At 37.2% G+C, this 21514-nt stretch overlaps 1 protein-coding gene across 1 annotated transcript in view; it reads left to right on the top strand.

Annotated features, from left to right (window-relative positions):
* LOC123313689 (neuropeptide F receptor) overlaps nt 1-21514 on the top strand; it is a 42145-nt gene that overhangs the window by 20226 nt on the left and 405 nt on the right. Inside the window, exons 3-5 of the mRNA XM_044898666.1 lie at nt 9046-9288; nt 10831-11088; nt 19224-19700. Coding sequence (XP_044754601.1) covers nt 9046-9288; nt 10831-11088; nt 19224-19700 — 978 coding nt within the window. The remainder of the gene's footprint in view (nt 1-9045; nt 9289-10830; nt 11089-19223; nt 19701-21514) is intronic.

Below are 21514 nucleotides of genomic sequence, written 5' to 3'. Positions count from 1 at the left end.
CCCTTCAAGGTACTCCTGAACGATGTGCGCACGATGGGGTCTGGCATTATCGTCCATAAAAATGAAATTTTCAGTGATGTATGGGGCAAATGGCACTACATGTTCTTCAAGAATGTTCCTTATATACTTATCAGCATTCATAGCTCCATTATCAACGACCACTAGGTCTGTGCGAGCAGTCAAAAATATTCCACCCCATACCATAATCGATCCTCCCCCGAAACCAGTAGTATTCAGGAAATTGCACTGAGCCTATCTTTCATGTGGACGTCTGTATACAAGGGAACGTCGATCACAATGGTAGAGGCAGAATCTAGACTCATCTGTGAAGAGAACTCTTTCCCAATCGGCCTCATCCGAATGGATATGCTCTCTCGCAAAATCCAAACGCGCCCTTCGATGGGCTGGGGTAAGAGCTGGGCCTCTTGCCGCGACACGAGGCCTTAAATCATATTCTCTGAGGCGATTTCTTATTGTCTGAGTGCTAATTTGCACCTCATGAGTTTGCTCAAGCTGAATTTGAAGGAGGCGAGCGGTTGCAAACCGTTGTCTCAACGAAGAAACTCTCAAGTAACGTTCTTGAATGGCAGTTGTTACCCGTGGTCTACCCTGTCCTGGTCTTCGGACATTCATACCTGCCTCCCTGAATCGCTACAACATTCTGGACACACTTGTATGGGAAACTCCAAACCTTTCTGCAATTCTTGTGTATGTCCACCCTTCTTCTCGCAAAACTACCGCTTGGGCACATTCCTCTTGGGTCAAATTGCGTGTTTCGCGTTGCATAGCGATCGAGTGTAGAAAATCAAACGAAAGAAAATTATTGATCACTAGAATTGATCGAGAACAACTGATTTTAGAATGGAGCCAATACATTCAAAATCTGATAATATCATCTTTTTTTATTCCTGCTGGGAAAAAACATCTGTATTGAAGAAAACCGTTGAAAGTGGATAAGCTATGCATGCAGTAATCTTGAGGTCAAAAGAAAAACTATTTTCCTATACGATATATTCAGAGTAGGCTAGGTTTAAATGATACAGGTTGTTGAAAAACCATACAAAATGTTGTTTTTAGTTCTATCTCACAAACGGTACATCAAAATCACCATTTCTAAAATTCCATGAACATTTGAGAACGTTTGTAAAACAATGAAACTAGGAAAAGTATTCAGCGAACATGAAATAAGTTTCGCTATCAAATATTCACTAGCGAATATGGTGTTCGAGGCCAGTAAAAGTATAAATTAATTGTAACATATGCCACCTACTTCTGAGTGCTCCTGAAAGTTTGCAGACAAAAAACAGAATCGATTTTACGTTCCAACATGCACCACCCCGTGTTTGGGGTAGTAACTGTAAAAAAATGAAGGTCCGGGAGACTGTAAATTGAAAAGAATGATTCAATTTCAGCGGGAACAGACCCAGATTGAGTTCGCATGTGGTTCCGGGCTTTAGAACTTTTCCACAACCGAGTTTCGACACTTTCAGATTATTTATCGACTTGTGAAAATTGCGAGAATACTAGGAAGCAAATTCCGACGTCAAGATTCTGCAGCAAATCCTTATACCCTGTTCACTCTATTCGGGAGAAAATTGAGGAGAACTGATTGAGCGATGGAAGTTCATACTGATGTCTGATTTTCAATTTTCTCGCCACGTTCACGACTTTATGCAGACAGGGTGGTTTTTATGAATAACGATTTTGTGCTCAGATTTTGCATGTTGTGGTTTGCGACAATTTCAACAGTGTGAGAGTTCTTGTGTGAAAACTCAACGGTTTACGAGGTATTGGGATACTTATGAATGAAATGGGTGTTACACTTTTTCAAATGTTTTAACTGGGCCGGTTTTTTTCAAGAAAATCTTCCCTATTATCAATTTTAACATGTTGTCTTATGAAACTGTTTGCTATTTGCACTGGAAATGGACAGGGTGTTCATGAGAGGATTATCAAGTTCGACAAATCGAATTCATCAAATAACAACATCCATTACCTTATTTAAGTAGATCAGTTATCCCCATCAGAAATATTTGAAACATGTCACCATTTTTTTCGTAAGAATCCCAATAACTCATAAATCGTTGCTTTTTTACCAAATGTATGGCTCTCCGTTAAAATTGCCACCAAATAAGCCATCTAACAATGCCATACTGGGTATGCCATTTGAAATAAGAAAGTAGCAGAATGCTACTTTCTTATTTCTATAAAGTTGTAGAGGTCTAAACATATTTTCTGCCGAAGATTGTGATTAGTTTACCATAAACGTCTAATAGGCCATCGCGGTGAATCACCCTGTATGTTACGTTATTTGGGATGACACGTTTTGTTATCTATACAGAGAGAATAATATCACCTGTGAAAATAGCAGTAGGTATCATATACAAACGGGACGTGTGCTATCATACCAAAACCATCCGATGCAGAAATGTTAATGATCCTTTTTGCTCCAATGGCCCATGAATAATTGATGGAACAAAAGATAACATACATTCCGGATATATTCAGATAAAAGAGACATATCCGAGGTCAGTAACTAAAAAGCTTGGCTTATCTGACATCGATTTTCCTTTTTGCACAATTTGGAGTTAACATCATTTTCAATTGCAGATGCAGAGTGTAGCCATGAATTTTGAATGCCTCTCAGTTGTTTGATAAACAAATGGAACTGTATTTGACAGTCTATTCATACGAACGACCCATCAAAATGACTCGTTTGTACAAGCTTTGTTGAAAAAATCTCCTGCGGTGAAAGCGCATATCAAATGATTTGTAACATATTCCTAATTCCCTATTCGTTAAGCGTACTAGCAGTAAATCAACTAGATAAATCTTTTTTTTCGTGCTGTGTCTGTGAACAGAATCATTGTTGATGAAAGCCATGAATTGTGGAAATCTCTGATAGCTCATAACGTGTTTGAATTCGATCAAAGTGCGTTGAAATGATAAAGCAAACGCCGCAATACATGTTTCGGAAATCCGTATTCCCTCCATTTCATGAACTGATAGCTACTTTTATGACAAAAGCGTGTTTGATTGCCAATATTCGATTCGTGAATATGCGAGCACCGAATTTCTATTCACTTCCTTCCGGTGACATATAACTCAGCCTCCATCGAATAGCTTCAGTTACAAACAGTTCAATAATATCGAAGATGGTCTTTTATTCCAAAAATGGACACAGTTATCGAATCTTTAATAAAATATCTCGTTACTGCTCTGCTATTTGAATAACAAACTACCCATCCACAATGTCATATTTGACATTTACTCGTGCGTGCACATCAGATGCAAATAGTTTCAAGGCGTATGTCGTGTTTGTGGCGAAAATTCAATAAATGAAATGGGAATTAATGCTCGCATGCGATGGAGACATATCGTTTAATAACCTTTATCATTTGTCATCGGTTTTTATACCCGTATGATTATATGAAGGAAAATAGGCGTGGAAATCTCTGACGTCATAACATGAAGCACCTTTCACAAACCCTTAAGGATAGGCTTGGAAGGTTTTTATGAGCAAGAGAGTCAAAAAAAAGCTTTGATTTTTGGAGAAAAGAAGGCATGGGTCAGGAGCAGAGAGGAGTGAGGAGCAGAGAGGAGTGAGGAGCAGAGAGGAGTGAGGAGCAGAGAGGAGTGAGGAGCAGAGAGAAGTGAGGAGCAGAGAGGAGTGAGGAGCAGAGAGGAGTGAGGAGCAGAGAGGAGTGAGGAGCAGAGAGGAGTGAGGAGCAGAGAGGAGTGAGGAGCAGAGAGAAGTGAGGAGCAGAGAGGAGTGAGGAGCAGAGAGGAGTGAGAAGCAGAGAGGAGTGAAGAGCAGAGAGGAGTGAAGAGCAGAGATGAGTGAAGAGCAGAGAGGGGTGAAGAGTAGAGAGGAGTTAAGAGTAGAGGAGAGGAAGGACCAGGGAGGAGTGAAGAACAAAGATGGGTGAAGAGCAGTGGGCAGTGAGGAGTAAAGAGGAATGAAGAGAAGAGGGAAAGAAAGAGTAGAGGCGAGTGAAGATCAGAGAGGAGTCTCGGCAAGAGATTTATAGAGCATGTAAGAGTCTAGAACACAGATAAACCGAGAATCATTGTCAGTGACAGATATTTGACTCTCGAAAGAGTCAAAGTGGAGACTGAATTATTGTAATACATAGTATGATTAACATAATCTTATTTGATTTATTCAGTATTGATATTCATTCAGTATTCATAATAATATTGGAACATTTCCAATTCTTATCACTAGAGGCTAGATATACAGCATTTTTTTTCATTACAAACATTCGATATGAAATACAGGCTAAAATGGGATGAACGGTGAAAGCCTCATCGACCATTTCCATGTAACAACTCGTATTAACTCCACAACAACAGCGGAAAAACGAAAAACTCACACTAAAACACAAGCTAGAACTTTTGAAGTTACCAGATTCAGCTCTTCTTTCTCGTGAAGTTTCAACTCAATCCGATTCGCGCCAGGAAATTATTCGAAAACTTTCGGAGTTTTTAAGGCATTGTGTTCCAAAGCGAATTTTTATTTACACAATTATGGAAATGAGCGCTGTCAACTCGAATACAGCATTTTGAAACAAAAAAAAACGGGAGATTTACTCGGAAATTGTTCAGGGTAGTACAGGGTTAGTTTTTAACCATCGGTAGGGAGTAATAAAGGACTACATAAGCAGTAAGAATTGGGCACTCAAACATCTCTTAAGCCTACTAGATTCTCAGATACTGTGTTTCTTAAAAATCACAGAATATTAAAATCCCTATAACTTCTTATTGTCTATGAGACACCTCAGAACAACACGAATGCGAAAATCGGCAGAAAAGGACCTGTCCTAGATCTTTACCACATGAACAAAAATTCTCAGTTTCATAAACAGAAGAAAAAATGCTACGGAAATCAATTGTTAATTTTGTACGGAGAAAGCCAGGAAAAACAAAATATCTCATTCTTTCATTAAGAAATCATTATAATTCTCGAAATCATCCACTGATTTCCATGATATTCAAAACTATGATTGTGAAGATGTGAAAGATGTGAAAGACTGTTTCTGAGCATCTGTTTGGATGATCAAAGTTTGGTGAGGAATTTAAGGGTTTGCAGAATAGAAGTCCAAAGCAGTAATTGCAAGAAGGTCTACAATTGATTCGTATTGCATTGTACCCAGTGCAAATATGAATTAACTTTGAAGCTCACATTGGTGTAGATTACTTCGTTCCATAGGAACTTTTTCATTTCGTCCTCTTGTACGATCCTGTCAGCGCTCACTGAGATTAAAAGTAGAGCGATTCGAGGAATTATAATTAATCTGCATATTCCACACTGAAATTACTAGAATTCTGCATCCATTGTTAGAAGCTGAGCTGAATACCGCCATAACCCCTCTATGAAATTTCGGATAAATCTTTTCGTATAGCCGCGATCGGAGATTATTGAGAAATTTTCTCTTTGAGATATTATTCCGCTCATTTTGGAAGCTGTTATCGATGTCAGATAACAGGGGAGCTTATGGAAATTCTGATTCATGAGTTTTGTTTTAGTATTATTGGGTATGAGTTCAGAGTAACTCGTAAAATACCATCTAGATTTCTAGTTGCAATTTGGCGAATGCGCCATCATGTTCTCATGTTTAGTTTTATTTATAATTGAAAACCTAATACGCTATCCACTGTGGGACATCCTGTATATTCTTCTCTCTATACTTACTGTCCTTGCAGTTTGATCCAAGCTTCATTTTGTCGATTTTGCCGCCAGGATTTCCTTTGTTCCATACTCCGTATCCTACGCTTCAGAAATTATTACACTTTAGGAAAGAAAGTTTTATCCTGAGGCGATCGATGGGCATGAAAGGATTCTGAACGACCTAACTCAACTGGAAAGAAAAGAAATCCACTGTTCTCCTTCCCAGTAGCTCACTCATTCATCAAGGAAATGTGAAATAAGCGGAAAAATTTATCGGGAAAAGTTTTATTCCAAGTTTCGCTCCTTCTTTATAATCCTCATTCCACACATTGTTCAGAATTAGGGTTACTCAGTGCCACTGAGATGATTTTGCAGAATTACTTTTATGCAGTTTCATAACGCTTGACTGCTTAATCAAGGACTATATTGACAGATTCAAATCTAGTCGATTCTCACTGATTATTTCATTCAAGTAAGAGGTTTTGTGTAATTTTGTGTTTCTTCACGAAATATCAATGATTTCAGACAAGGATTGATCTCTTCCATGCTTACAAATTATTCCTTGAAGAAATCATTGATCAGCGACTAGCTTTACAGGTTTGCGTCTTCATGCTGGGACACCTGGTATATATTGAGTAAAAAGGGAGTTGGAATAAGGTGAAAATAGAAAAGTTTTATAATAGAAATTATCTTATTCACTAATAAGAAAATCAGAACATTCTCTTGTTTTCTTCGCTGAAGGTTTTCTCGATCCATTTTTTTTTGCCTTTTATTTTCGTATCAGCTGTTGGAAGCTCGGAAAATTACAATGTTGCCGCGGAACGTCGGCGTCTACGGTAATTGCGATCTATTCCAATATGCGGTCTCATCGAGATGGGAAATGAGCCGAGAAATATTTCGAACAATCCGCATAAAATTTAAATTACTGGAGATGGCTCGGAATTTGGATCAGGAGATGAGGGCGACAAGATAATATAACCGAAAATTACCTATCCGGTTGGAGGAGCGTGAAATTGGAAAATTGTATTAAGTGAAATTGAGTTTTCTATTGAACGGACCGAACTACGAGGCTGGCTTCGATGGAGGAATCATTTTTGAGGTTCTTTCGCATTATCGAAAATAGAATCAAGTCTAGGCTCGATCTTGGAATTCTTCAGATCACATATAATAATTTTTTTTTTGAGTTACATCACTTGGGAAAAAGAAAGATGTAGCTTTTTGTCGCTGTGTTCCCTTATGTTACGTTTTGGAATGCGCGCATTCGCCATTCTGCAACCACATATCCAACATATTGGAGTAGAGATATTGCATAAACTGCACATTTATTGAATTTTTACCTCCAATCTAACTGAAACTTCCTATGCCATGTTCCACGAACATGTACCATGAAAATATACACACAAATATATGAATATTTGATTATTTCGAAAACTCTTCACATTTCCTCGAAGGAAGTCAAGATTACCTGCCAAAAATGATTGTGTTTAGGTCATTTATTCGAGATGAGTTATATTTTCAAGGGGTTCAAGAAATAATTTGTTGCCCATTTAGGTGAAAAATACCACGGAACACAAGTGAAATTCATCATTACATAGAATTTGAGACCGTTTTACCAATACAAAGTTTCACATCGAAGGATTCTATCTGAATAATCATCAAAAATGATTGAGCGGTAATAACATGACTTCCAATTTTGTCAATGTTTGTTCTAGGAAATTCCACCTCACTATAATTATGAACTAACCTAATTCCGCGACTAATATCTAAATATATTTCGCAGAACCTAATGAAACAAACACTTTACCTGCCTGGCCTTGTCGTCTGAGTGCTACAGTGTTGACGATGACAATTTCAATAAATTCAACCACCTCCTTACCCACTTTATAATACAAGCAAAACGTTATTTCTTGGAATTTGCCTGAGTTCGAGATGAAATCGATTCTAATAAGTTCGGAAACTGGGATAACAGCCTACACTTTGGTTATTAAGTCTTTGATCTGACGCCCAAGGAATCGTTATTTGGGAAAATAAATTAACTTCGATAACTTTATAGGTTCCGTACCTTGACAAGCCGTGACTTGAAAGTTTGCAACGATAAGATATTGAAAACATACACTCAGGTACATAATTAATTGTCGTTCAATACCTTTTTTTTTGCTTTATACCATCTTTCATCTCTGATGTAAGAGATAATAAATAGTTAATACATGCATCTTGAAGTTCTTGAATAATACGTACCTAAATAAGATAAGTGGCTAACTTATGCAGAAAGAGAAGTCTCGTGAAGACTCTGATAGCCTTAGGAAGATTGATTTTGGTATTAAACTGACATTGAATATTCGGTTTCCACCAGTTATTAGGATCATATTGACATTCTATTAGAAAAGCACACAGATCCAGCTTCAACCCAAACTTTTCAATTCGATTCTATTAACCAGTTTAATCTAGAACAAAACTGTTCAGAAAATTCATGGAATTATAAATTACAAAAAACCAAAACCTGTATTCAAATCGAACATTACAGAAATAATCATTGAAGCGTTGTGATACACGGAAAAATCAATAAACACCAAATTGGAAATTTTGTTCAATCCCCAACAACATCAATTTGCTTTTTCAATTTGAGAATGGATACTCTTTCAATTCATTTACTCCGTAAATGAATACAATAATGTGTTTATGTATTATTCATATATTATTCGTTTTTGCATCGAATTGAAACAACGGTTCAGAATTTCTGGATCTGACAGCTGCAGATTATGAATAGTCCGCTACCTTGAAAAAAATTCAAATGGAAATCTTTTTACAAATAAAAAAATGGATGAACCAATCGTTTGGTCATACTGCGGCATTTTATACGAAACAGTTCTGTTAGCTTCTTTCCTGTTATCAATGGGCAATTTATGCGCTGATTGGCTTCCAATGGCCCTCATTTAATTTTTGCCTCTCGAATATACATATATGCAAATTTCCGGACGAATTCAAATTCGAATGTCCTTTATGCACGTGCTCGATATGAGGAAGGGTGTTACGAATATGAAATTGATGAGAGTGATTTGTTGTATGGATTTTAATGACTCTAACTGTTATGAAGAGATTGGCATTTAGTGTTATGATACTCAACTCTCATTATACTGATGAAACCACTTTATTGAAATAATTGTTTTCATAGGGCATAAAGTCACTTCCACAGCCTGTATTTAGGGAAAGTTTTTGTTCTATTTACCGACGAATTACCATTACATTCATTCAACTCCATTGTTAGATAAAATTCAGACGAGTTAATGGTAAAAACTGAACTGACTTGACACAAACTGAAAATATTTTAGTTGTTCTTCACAAGATTTTTGCTGACACCCAATTTATTGTTACAGATCATCTCAGTTGTGAGGAAAGCCGCTATGAGGACCCCAAGAAACATGTTCATATTGAATTTGGCCATATCGGATCTCCTGCTGTGTACTATAACAATGCCGTTGACCTTGATGGAAATTCTGACCAAGTATTTTCCCCTGGGGGATAATGAATTCGTTTGTAAGATAATAGGCACTCTGCAAGCGATGAGTACGTTTGTTTCCACGATTTCTATAACTGCGATAGCCCTAGATAGATATCAGGTGAGTGTGGTTAAGAAAACAGTAAAATTTTAGGCATTGAGTGGATTTTCTTGTTAAACAACGTAGTCTATAGCTTGACGTTAGGTTATAGAGTTCTGAAGGACTCCAGGATCTGACCTATTCTTATTAGGTGCTTCCTGAGGTGACACTGCCCTGTAAGGAAACCAGTATGAAGACCTTGTTTAACAGAAGGATCAACTATCGTCACCTAAAATACATTTTACTCGTGATCAACGAAACAGTAAAGAACTCCCAATGTTACTTGTACTAATTGCTTATAATAATCTATCACGGACAATTATTCAACCCTATAAACATCCACTGAATCCATCAACTTGTCATTTGGAGTTTAGCCTACTGAAACACGCAAATTCATATGATAATCGTTGTTTCTTTAATTGCCACATCTACAGTCTTCCACTCGTTCAACCATTTCCGTAGAGGAGAGATTTACGCATCCTGCCAACCCTTGTCAAACCCTTCTGGCTCGATGGAAATCAGGGATTATGTGGCAATCAATCTTACGGCTTTGTTACAAAACGATAAGACTCGAATGTCCATGGGTTATGCTCAATCAGAGCACCGCAATGTGTTCGAATCAATCGTCCTATTTTCAAGCCTAATTTATCCCAATTAACAATGGAGCACTCGATTCTAGTTGGTAGATGTTGGTCCTCCATCAGGGGGTATACATGGTTGATTTGGAAGCAATCAATTAACTCGTATTTGCTGTGATTTCTATTCGAATATTCGTTTGTTCAGTGGATGGTTTGTTCAGTCATAACATTGAGGTATTCAACTTGATGGAGGGTTGTCATAGCGACACAAAAGTCATGGCAGAAAAAACATGTTGGTGACTGACAATGGTAGAATATACGTTCCTGTTGAGCTCTTATGGTCTTATGAATAGACCATAACCATTCATATTGAGAGACTGTTCTAAGCAGAAAACATCTCAAATAAGCATTCTATATCATAAGTTTTCGAGAATTTCTTTTTTTAATTTTCTTTTTCCCAAAAATCATATTTTATTGTCAATCCACCTAAGCAGTGAGTATATAGTTCAATAATATACTCAAAAAGAAGATGTAACGAACAAATCATGTTTAAATTTGTATAAGTACTTACCTACTTGCAGCTTCAAAACAAAGGAAGTCACTTGAAGGTTCGTTAAGACCGAAGTGTTGCACTGAGGTCCATAAAATTTCGGAATTCATAACTAGAAGAGTTGCTCTTTTAGAATATGTACAACATTCGGATCTATGATGATTTTCCTGGAAGTTATGCGACTCGAAAGTTGTCTAGTCAGCTCTTGTTGAAAATCCTCAACTTTACGTTTCATTTTGAGGACCTTCACTCAGGGAAATGCCGTTAGAATGTTCTATCGCTTCAAAAATCCCCAGGAATTATGAGGAGACGTTCAAACTCAATCCGGAAGTTATAGCGAAATAAATTTTTTATGTATAAACCATCTCGTCTCCTATTTGTTGGTAGGACTTCATTATGTGATAAATTTTTCTGAGCACACACTTTTCGTTTCAGGTTATCGTCTATCCCACTAAAGTCAGCCTGCAGATATACGGGGCAGGGGTTGTGCTGCTCCTCATATGGATAGTCGCCCTAATCTTGGCCCTGCCACTTTTCATCTACAAGAAGCTGGAGCACCAGAATATAACCCTGACAGATGACATTGACGGCCTGAATTTCTGTATCGAGAATTGGCCGAACGAACACGGAAGGGCCTATTACTCCATATTCTCCCTAACATTTCTGTATATATTGCCCATCACCATCATAACGGTTAGTTTGTTCTCTCGGGACAGTGGCGTATCAGTAATTTGTGCGAGAACTCCATGAACTTTGATTTGATGATCGCATATGAAGGGCGAGACTTTGACTCGTACAAATATTCTAACAGTAGATGCTTGAGGTCAGAAGAAACACTTTGCTCATTTTTGAAGTGAAAATCGAGTTTTTCGATATCGAATTTTTGTGCTAAGGGGAAGCCTTTGCAATGCTGATTATAAAACCGGAAATCCCAATTGGATCAGACGAATATAACAGGAGATATCGCAGATTGAAAATTGCAATTTTTGAAAAATGCCATTTGCAAGATGAAAATCTGAACGAAGGGAGATAGGCTTCCGAAACTGCTCGCAATAGATTCAGCGTGTTCGAAAACCTATATTTTCATACCAAACTTTCGAATATTTGACACTGTTTAGGAGAAAATAATTTTTTTTGTTTTTCCACTTTTCATTTTCGAGTTGACTTCCAAGAGCTCTCTGGATTACAATTCTCTATTGAATCATCAACTGTTTGATTTTCTAGAATCTTCAAAACAAATTCTATGCACTCCATACCCTAAGACAGTAATAGAACATACTGATTTTCAGACAGAGTAGCAAATATGTCATTTTAGGGGGGTCTAACCCCTTGCTCATTTTTGACCCAAAAAATCGAGATTTTCGAAATCGAGTTTTTATGCTAGGGTGGAAGCTCTGGCAATGCTGATTATAAAACCGGAAATCCCAATTGGATCAGACGAATATAACAGGAGATATCGCAGATTGAAATTTGCAAGTTTTGAAAAATGCCATTTTCAAGATGAAAATCTGAACGAAGGGAGATAGGCTTCCGAAACTGCTCGCAATAGATTCAGCGTGTTCGAAAACCTATATTTTCATACCAAACTTTCGAATATTTGACACTGTTTAGGAGAAAATAATTTTTTTTGTTTTTCCACTTTTCATTTTCGAGTTGACTTCCAAGAGCTCTCTGGATTACAATTCTCTATTGAATCATCAACTGTTTGATTTTCTAGAATCTTCAAAACAAATTCTATGCACTCCATACCCTAAGACAGTAATAGAACATACTGATTTTCAGACAGAGTAGCAAATATGTCATTTTAGGGGGGTCTAACCCCTTGCTCATTTTTGACAGAAAAAATCGAGATTTTCGAAATCGAGTTTTTATGCTAGGGTGGAAGCTCTGGCAATGCTGATTATAAAACCGGAAATCCCAATTGGATCAGACGAATATAACAGGAGATATCGCAGATTGAAAATTGCAATTTTTGAAAAATGCCATTTGCAAGATGAAAATCTGAACGAAGGGAGATAGGCTTCCGAAACTGCTCGCAATAGATTCAGCGTGTTCGAAAACCTATATTTTCATACCAAACTTTCGAATATTTGACACTGTTTAGGAGAAAATAATTTTTTTTGTTTTTCCACATTTCATTTTCGAGTTGACTTCCAGGAGCTCTCTGGATTACAATTCTCTATTGAATCATCAACTGTTTGGTTTTCTAGAATCTTCAAAACAAATTCTATGCACTCCATACCCTAAGACACTAATAGAACATACTGATTTTCAGACAGAGTAGCAAATATGTCATTTTAGGGGGGTCTAACCCCTTTTTCATTTTTGACCCAAAAAATCGAGATTTTCGAAATCGAGTTTTTACGCTAGGGTGGAAGCTCTGGCAATGCTGATTAGAAAACCGGAAATCCCAATCGGATCAGACGAATATAACAGGAGATATCGCAGATTGAAAATTGCAATTTTTGAAAAATGCCATTTGCAAGATGAAAATCTGAACGAAGGGAGATAGGCTTCCGAAACTGCTCGCAATAGATTCAGCGTGTTCGAAAACCTATATTTTCATACCAAACTTTCGAATATTTGACACTGTTTAGGAGAAAATAATTTTTTTTGTTTTTCCACTTTTCATTTTCGAGTGGACTTCCAAGAGCTCTCTGGATTACAATTATCTATTGAATCATCAACTGTTTGATTTTCTAGAATCTTCAAAACAAATTCTATGCACTCCATACCCTAAGACAGTAATAGAACATACTGATTTTCAGACAGAGTAGCAAATATGTCATTTTAGGGGGGTCTAACCCCTTGCTCATTTTTGACCCAAAAAATCGAGATTTTCGAAATCGAGTTTTTATGCTAGGGTGGAAGCTCTGGCAATGCTGATTATAAAACCGTAAATCCCAATTGGATCAGACGAATATAACAGTAGATATCGCAGATTGAAAATTGCAATTTTTGAAAAATGCCATTTTCAAGATGAAAATCTGAACGAAAGGAGATAGGCTTCCGAAACTGCTCGCAATAGATTCAGCATGTTCGAAAACCTATATTTTCATACCAAACTTTCGAATATCGGACACTGTTTAGGAGAAAATAATTTTTTTTGTTTTTCCACTTTTCATTTTCGAGTTGACTTCCAAGAGCTCTCTGGATTACAATTCTCTATTGAATCATCAACTGTTTGGTTTTCTAGAATCTACAAAACAAATTCTATGCAATCCATACCCTAAGACAGTAATAGAACATACTGATTTTCAGACAGAGTAGCAAATATATCATTTTAGGGGGGTCTAACCCCTTGCTCATTTTTGACCCAAAAAATCGAGATTTTCGAAATCGAGTTTTTATGCTAGGGTGGAAGCTCTGGCAATGCTGATTATAAAACCGGAAATCCCAATTGGATCAGACGAATATAACAGGAGATATCGCAGATTGAAAATTGCAATTTTTGAAAAATGCCATTTTCAAGATGAAAATCTGAACGAAGGGAGATAGGCTTCCGAAACTGCTCGCAATAGATTCAGCGTGTTCGTAAACCTATATTTTCATACCAAACTTTCGAATTTCTGACACTGTTTAGGAGAAAATAATTTTTTTTGTTTTTCCACTTTTCATTTTCGAGTTGACTTCCAAGAGCTCTCTGGATTACAATTCTCTATTGAATCATCAACTGTTTGGTTTTCTAGAATCTTCAAAACATATTCTATGCACTCCATATCCTAAGACAGTAATAGAACATCCTGATTTTCAGACAGAGTAGCAAATAGGTCATTTTAGGGGGGTCTAACCCCTTGCTCATTTTTGACCCAAAAAATCGAGATTTTCGAAATCGAGTTTTTGTGCTAGTATGGAAGCTCTGGCAATGCTGATTATAGAACCGGAGATCTCAATTGGATCGGAGGAATATAACAGGAGATATCGCAGATTGAAATTTGCAATTTTTGAAAAATGCCATTTTAACGATGAAAACCTAAATGAAGGGAGTAGGCAATGCTGATTCGAAAGGCAAATATTAAAACATGTGAACGGATGTGGTCCCACACCATTATTCATGCAAAAAAATGAAAAAAACATTATAAGGAGCAACTGGTATTTCTCCAGGTTCGGGAAACCTGCCACGACGCTGTCAGACATTCTTATATTTTCCCCGGTGAACGTTGACAGGAGAAAATGTGTAAAGCTCGCAAGAGCCTGAGAGAGCATTTTCATAACTCAATTACACGCCAACAAACGCTTATGACTCTCGGAAAAAAGCTCCAGGTGTTGCTTGCATCGAGTCGGACTGACAAGGACTTTGTCGGAAAATGTAATAGTGAAAGATCTCCAGGACCTACTTGAAAAAACGTATTAAACTCAATTAGACCCTAGGGAACGAGCTGAAGGAGGCTGGAGATTTTGATTTACGGGAAATAGCGATTCGAGGATTTTCATTTCAATGTTTTCCACGAGGCGTAGGCAGCACACAACATACTTATGTTGTGCTGTTTTCAGAATGTATATCGTTAACGTTGTTGAAGTACGGAATTCTTCGCTGAAGTACTTCTTATTTCGAGTAGTCGTAGGGTTTTTATCCATATCTCGATTTTTTCGAAGAACTGCTCCACTTTATTCATTCGAGCATTTGCGTTTTATAAATGTTTCCAGGTTATGAGATGCAGATAAAAAAAAGCTCCACGAACTTCTGTTCGGATTTTATCTAACTATACTCTATTCACATTTATTTTAGTAGTCGGTTAGCCATGGAAATTTGACACATTTCACTCTGTATTGTACGAAATACTCTAAAAGAACTTCTTTTAGAGTTCAATGCTGTTGGCACATTAACCTGCTTCAAAGAAGACTTCAATGCACGTTCCTTCCAAATATCACAAAATCAGACATGTAAATCACGGCTATTATCAGGCCATAAGACCTGAATCTCTTGGTATCACAAAGCAATAGTCCGCACCTTCCTAAATCGGCAGCGGCATCCTCTGAATACAAACAGCCACTAAAACACGTCCTCAAATATTGAGAAATCCGTGTCGTTTATTTCAGGGGGAACATGGGAAAAAACGATTGAATGCGAATCCTACACGCTCTGTTTTCCGATGATTCCTTTCAAGCTGGGCTTCATAATGCACCACCCTCCCAAAACGAGGTCATCCTTATTGAGTTAGTGCCTACTATTTGCAGACGGAAAGGGTAAGAGCCTAGAGTGGAGAGGGGTTGTCAACAGGATATCTCTGTGGGATGTTTGCTCACCGTTGCTCATAAATTGGGAGAGGGAATTTCGGGAAGTGCGTGGCTTCCTGCAAGTGGGGTATTGTGGAGGACCAGGGTTCTATGAACCAAAATAAAGGGACTTGCTTATCATGAAATACTCAGGAAGCTATCTAAATTTTTCTTCGAATAAAAATGCTGAATTGAAAAGCACTACGAGGATATATTAAGGAATTCTTAGCCTACTGTAGAATCAGAAAAATTTCAATGTCAAAATATTTTATTACTCAACATATTCTCCTTCTTCTTGCTCTGCAAATCAGACCTCCACAGCTTTTATTACCTCCTCGTTGGAAGCAAATTTACGACATTTTAAACTTTTTTTCAGTTGAGGAAAGAGTTGTTAGTCGGATGGAGCCAAATCTGGTGAATAAGGGGGGTGTTCTAGTAATTCAAACCCTAAATCATAAATTTTTTCCATGGCAACATGAGATTTGTGTGCAGGGGCGTTGTCCTGCAAAACAATACACCTTTGGATCGCTTTCCGCGTCTTTTCTCTTTAATTTTTTCCCGTAGAGTGGTCAGTAATGTCGAATAGTGATCTGCGGTTATTGTTCTACCCTTATTCGAAAAATCAATCATGATTACTCCATGGCAATCCCAAAAAACTGAAGCAAGAACTTTTCCAGCAGATTTTTGGACACGAAACTTCTTAGGTCTTGGAGAACCAGAGTGTCGCCATTCCATCGATTGCTGCTTTGTTTCTGGAGAGTAGAAATGTACCCAAGTCTCATCCATAGTAACAAATCGGTTTAAGAAGTTTACATCGTTTTCAAATCTTTCCCGTTCGGTCATCATCTTCAATGGAAAATTTACCCAATCTTGTGTAGGCGTATTATATCCCCGACCTTTTTATTAAGTCCTCATTATTTTATTTTCATATTTCATTTCACATTTTTGACGAGCTTTTTTTATTAAATCCACCCCAAATATTATTTAATTTGTTTTTTTTCATCCTTTCATGAGATCTTATTACTTCCCCTGCTTTTGGAATTTTCGCTGGATATCATCGTATAAATTAAGGACATCTAAAATTAAATAAAAATTTTCCCTAATCAGAAAGCTACGCGTTTCCCGATTTAATATTGGATTTCCTGTAAAACATGCCATGGGTCCAATGGAGATCGCTCTAATTTATGTTGTTCGTACATGGGAAGGGAACGGAGAAATGGATTGATGTCATGAAATACGAACCAAGCTTGTATATTCACATTCTCTTTGATGTAGTACGAGAAGATGCATATTTTCTTTTAGCTGACATTTCAGGCAATATTCCCTCAACCAGATCCGGTTCATTTTTCGCGTACGATGCAGCTCTTTTTCCATTTCCTTACATCACAGATTCAGAATAGGAAGCCGTGGAGACAATATCAGTATATCGTATATTTTTACTCTTCTCGGGGAAATTGGACAAAAACGTGAACTATCCCTATTTCCGCTATCTACTCACAATAGAGCCACATTCGTTTCTGAGTTGCTTCCGTAAACTTATAGTGGAGTCGTGTTTTATAACTTTTTTATTGGCGCATCTCGAGTATGGTCCGATAAAATATCAAATTATTCGGATAGAACTGGAATATATATATTATGGTCTAATCATATTAGATTAAGATCTATTCATATTGCTATTTCTCCAAAAGTTTATAATGGACGGTTGAAAAATTTCATATAGAATTGTACGACCATTACCAAAGATCAAATTCAGTTGAATATAAAGTTGCACACTCTACAGTAGAGATTTTTTGAATAATTTGTCTCTCAAGAAAAAAAGGGCATTGAACAAATTTTCACAATTTTTTTTCTGAAATCTAAACTTTTGAATGAAGAATGCAGGGGAAAAATATCCATATTTCAGTGGTGCTTCCAATCCTTGATAAAAATTGAGATCAATCTTCATCCACAGCTGAGGAGGACCATTTTTCATCATAAAACGTCGTAGATGTCCGCATTATTATCGATTTCCCCTCATCCGGCTTCTTTCTCAGTTTCATTCGTGAAAAAGCCCCGTGGATCTACAACGTATTCATCTTCCACACTCTGCAAAACTGGCCATTGGCTTGGGCAAGGAAGATCATATCATAGAGGGCTGGGATAATGTATGAGATCAAGTGAATATCTTTAAAACGCAAAATAATGATACGTAGGTATAAAGTGATTTATTTATCGTATTTCTCAAATATTCACATTGAACTTTATTCGAAATAAAAAAGCCTTTCAGAACTAGCAAAAATATACTGCGTGCCCCATTTTCATCAAAAATGTACTTGACTAAAAAGTTCGTCTTTTTCAAATTGAATAAGCAGTATGTATACAGGACGAGTCGAAAAAATACTTTAACAGAAGGTTCTCGAGGTGAAAAAAAACACTTTTTCCTTTCACCATTTTTTCCGAATCGCCTCGGTTTGAAAGTTACAGGCTGTTGAAAAACCATAAAAAATGTTATTTTTAGTTCTATCTCACAAACGGTTTTATCGAATGGAATGAATTTCGGAATATAGTTTTTCATTTATTTGATTAATCTTTTTCGAATACAAGATATCACCCACGTTTTCCAGTATTCTCATTAAGACCACTAAGTACCATAAAAATACCAAAAATTCAAAGAACCCAACTCTCGGAACTAAGTTGGACGCTATCTAATGAATATTTGAACGTTTTGTAAGATAAAAGTATCCTTCGTAGTTTCTCGCATAATGCGCCGTTTTCGAGTAATTTGATGTTCAAAATCAAAAAATTTCTTTGATATTCGGAAAATTGGGTACTCTGGCTGAATACGACTCTGTTCGAAAGATCCACAGATTTGGTCTGTCATAGATTGAGCTTGTTATCCTGAAGGGAATTTTGTTTCTCCAGGAATGGCATAGCTCATTATGAAAACTTAAAAAGGCTAACCCCGGTTTTCATAAAGCTTGATTGGGGAATCAACGCTTTATTGACTAACAGACGTCAATTTGTTTTCAACCAATAATTCAGTCGTGATCATTCAGAATATCATTCTCGCATCAAATTATGATGTTCATATGTACATTCAATTATTCTCAATTGCTACTTCTTCAATATATTCAGAAATGAAAAGGTTTCAATTACTTCGTTTTAGAAATCGAGTGACCGTCAAATCGTTGATCAGACAATCAAAGTTTTATGAAACCCGCTGTATATCTTTTTATCAGTGCCGAATCGAAAAAAAGGGTATTGAAAGAAAGTGTTTCTTTTTACCTCAAGAATCTAATGTTAAAATATTTGTACGAGTCGAAGACTCGCCTTGTATATTGTCTCATACTTTATCCTAATCCTGTATATGAGTGAAAACCTGATTACGGTAACTGGTAGTAGTGGTAGTCCATTAATCTCAAATACAGTGAGATATTTTGTATTCGGGCACCAGAGAAAATTCAAAACCCCCTTGAAATTGAAGTTGAATGAAAAAAATTGCCCGTCCATATGGTGATTAAGTCGAAAACAGTTTTTGAAGTCCGTAGGCTCGAAGAAAATCGTTCTTCGATGATTTTTATCCAAGTTACGGACTGCCGAAAACCACCTGAATCTTAATTTCCGTTTCGCAGGTAGTGTACGCCCAGATATCCTACAAACTCCGATACCGCTTCAACCGCGGTTTCACAAACGAGGAGAACCCCCAGAACAACAGACGTCAGTTGCGCGGCAGGAAGCTCCACAAAACCAACCTCCTACTGACCGCCATCTCCCTCGTCTTCTGCATCAGCTGGATGCCCCTGAACCTTTTCAATCTGATAGCCGATCTCCATTCCAACTCCCAAGACATCAACTTCACTTCCCAGAAAATGATAGTGGCCTACGCCATGTGCCATCTGATGGGAATGTCATCCGCCTGTTCGAATCCCGTGCTCTACGGTTGCCTCAACGATAACTTCATGAAGGAGTTCAAGGATATTCTGGGGATAGCCGCCTGCCAGAAGAACAAAGGTGGAGATTCGAACAACAGGCAATCTAAGAGGTCGGTTAAACGTGATGGGAAAGGGGAATTGATGACTGCAGCCACCGACTACCAGCAATGCAACACTGTAAGCACTGAAATGAGTGTTTTGACCAAATGCTAGCTAACTAGTAGACTTGCACTCGCGAAAAAACAGAAGACCCACGAGGTCCTAGTGTGAATAGTGATCGGAGAGAGATATATTTTTCATATTGTTTATCCCGTAGAGCGAATATCTATTGTTTGTTCATATTCTTATAGTTTATTGCATCGAAGAATTTCAAGGACCTAGTGTATCGTTCAGCTAGTATATGAGACATGCACAGAATGAAAACATTGAGCATCCCAAAAATTTCAAAAGTTCTTGTAATGCAATGTCACAAACTAATACAGGCAGTGTTTTCTAAGAAAGCTACATAACCTTGCTAGACATTGTGGCCCCAAAATCAGTCAGTTTTGTTAGGTTTTATTGGAAAATATGAGACAACCTTCAAACATCAATCTCTGCTCTCCATGCAGGATATAATTTTATGAACCTAATTTTTTCGCAACTTTTCACAATAAGGATTAAATTAGAAGCATCTCCAAAGCAGAGCTACTCGATATTACAAGAAATCTTTCTAGGAAAATCCTGACTTCTTGAAGGATTATAATTGTGGGAGTTCCATTCCTTCACTGAATTCCATTCAAAACAATAACTCCATATCGGGATCGACAAATCTTGTTCAAGGTCATACCACGCTGACAATGCCAGGTCCTGCTCGACTCATCTTTTTGGAACAAGATATTTTTCAACTCAACGCGAGATGCGTTTAATCCATGATGAGTTTTGGAACTAAAATGATGTTAAGTTCTGAACAAGACTCAGATGTTTTCTCGTTTGGATTTCTTTTATTCTTTGAAAACTACTGGGAGTTGAAAAAGAACCAAATAATGAAATTGAGAATGGGGTCCCGTTGTTCACTATGTCTTGGGTGGCTTTAATGAAGTTGTAAGTTTGTGAAAGTGTCCAATACCCAAGAAATCGTTTCTAGTAACCTTTCTCTCTTTCATAAAGTTTCATTCATCCTGTCCTGAGAATAAGGATAATCCCCAACAGTCCACTTCCTCCACACCCCTTTCACGATGCAGGGAAGACATTGTAAATATTGTCGGGATGTTAATTACCCATCATCAACAGAGTCTGGTAAACCACTTAACGTGAAGCTTTCATGAAGTTCAGTCTACACTGGGGTTTCTGAACATACAAGTTGTAATAATGAACTCAATCAAATAAGTTGGTTGCTCTTTGCTAGGAACTCCTTTCTAGTTGAATAAATATTCGCTACGTTCATGGATACACTCGCATTCAGCTTTTATGTGTCGTAAGTTTGGAAACCGCCCTTGAGCGTCTGTTTTACTATATAGTTTTCCACTGATGAAGGGTTGATGTTTGAATGTGATGAAGTGAGATGAGATTGAGGCGAAGATCTATGATCTGAGTTTTCTCATTTGAGAGGCACATTACATATAACTTTCTGTATAGAACTTTGGCATTCAATAATTCAATTGTCAGTGGTTCGATTGATGTTACACTATCAAATATTTGTCGAGGTATGCTCCCTTTTAAATTTGACGGACGAAATACAAGCTTTGTTTTCATTTTGTGCATTCTGATCATTCCTGATTTAAACAAATCTCGAATAAATATTTCATTTTCGCGAGCATGTTTAAGGTCCACCCTTCATCAAACCATTTAATCCTTAGGAAACATCAAATCCAACCTTAACATATTCAAATTTAGACGAATAGTTCGAAAACGGATCACGATACGAATGAGATTTTAGTAAACTTAGAGGGTGTGAGCTTTGCATGAAATATTCTGTACATATCGGATGTTCTAAAACGGTGTATTATTTTCAG

Source organism: Coccinella septempunctata, chromosome 5, assembly GCF_907165205.1.
Source record: "Coccinella septempunctata chromosome 5, icCocSept1.1, whole genome shotgun sequence".
Taxonomy (NCBI): Eukaryota; Metazoa; Arthropoda; class Insecta; order Coleoptera; family Coccinellidae; genus Coccinella; species Coccinella septempunctata.
This window is presented reverse-complemented; position numbering and strand designations above follow the sequence as displayed.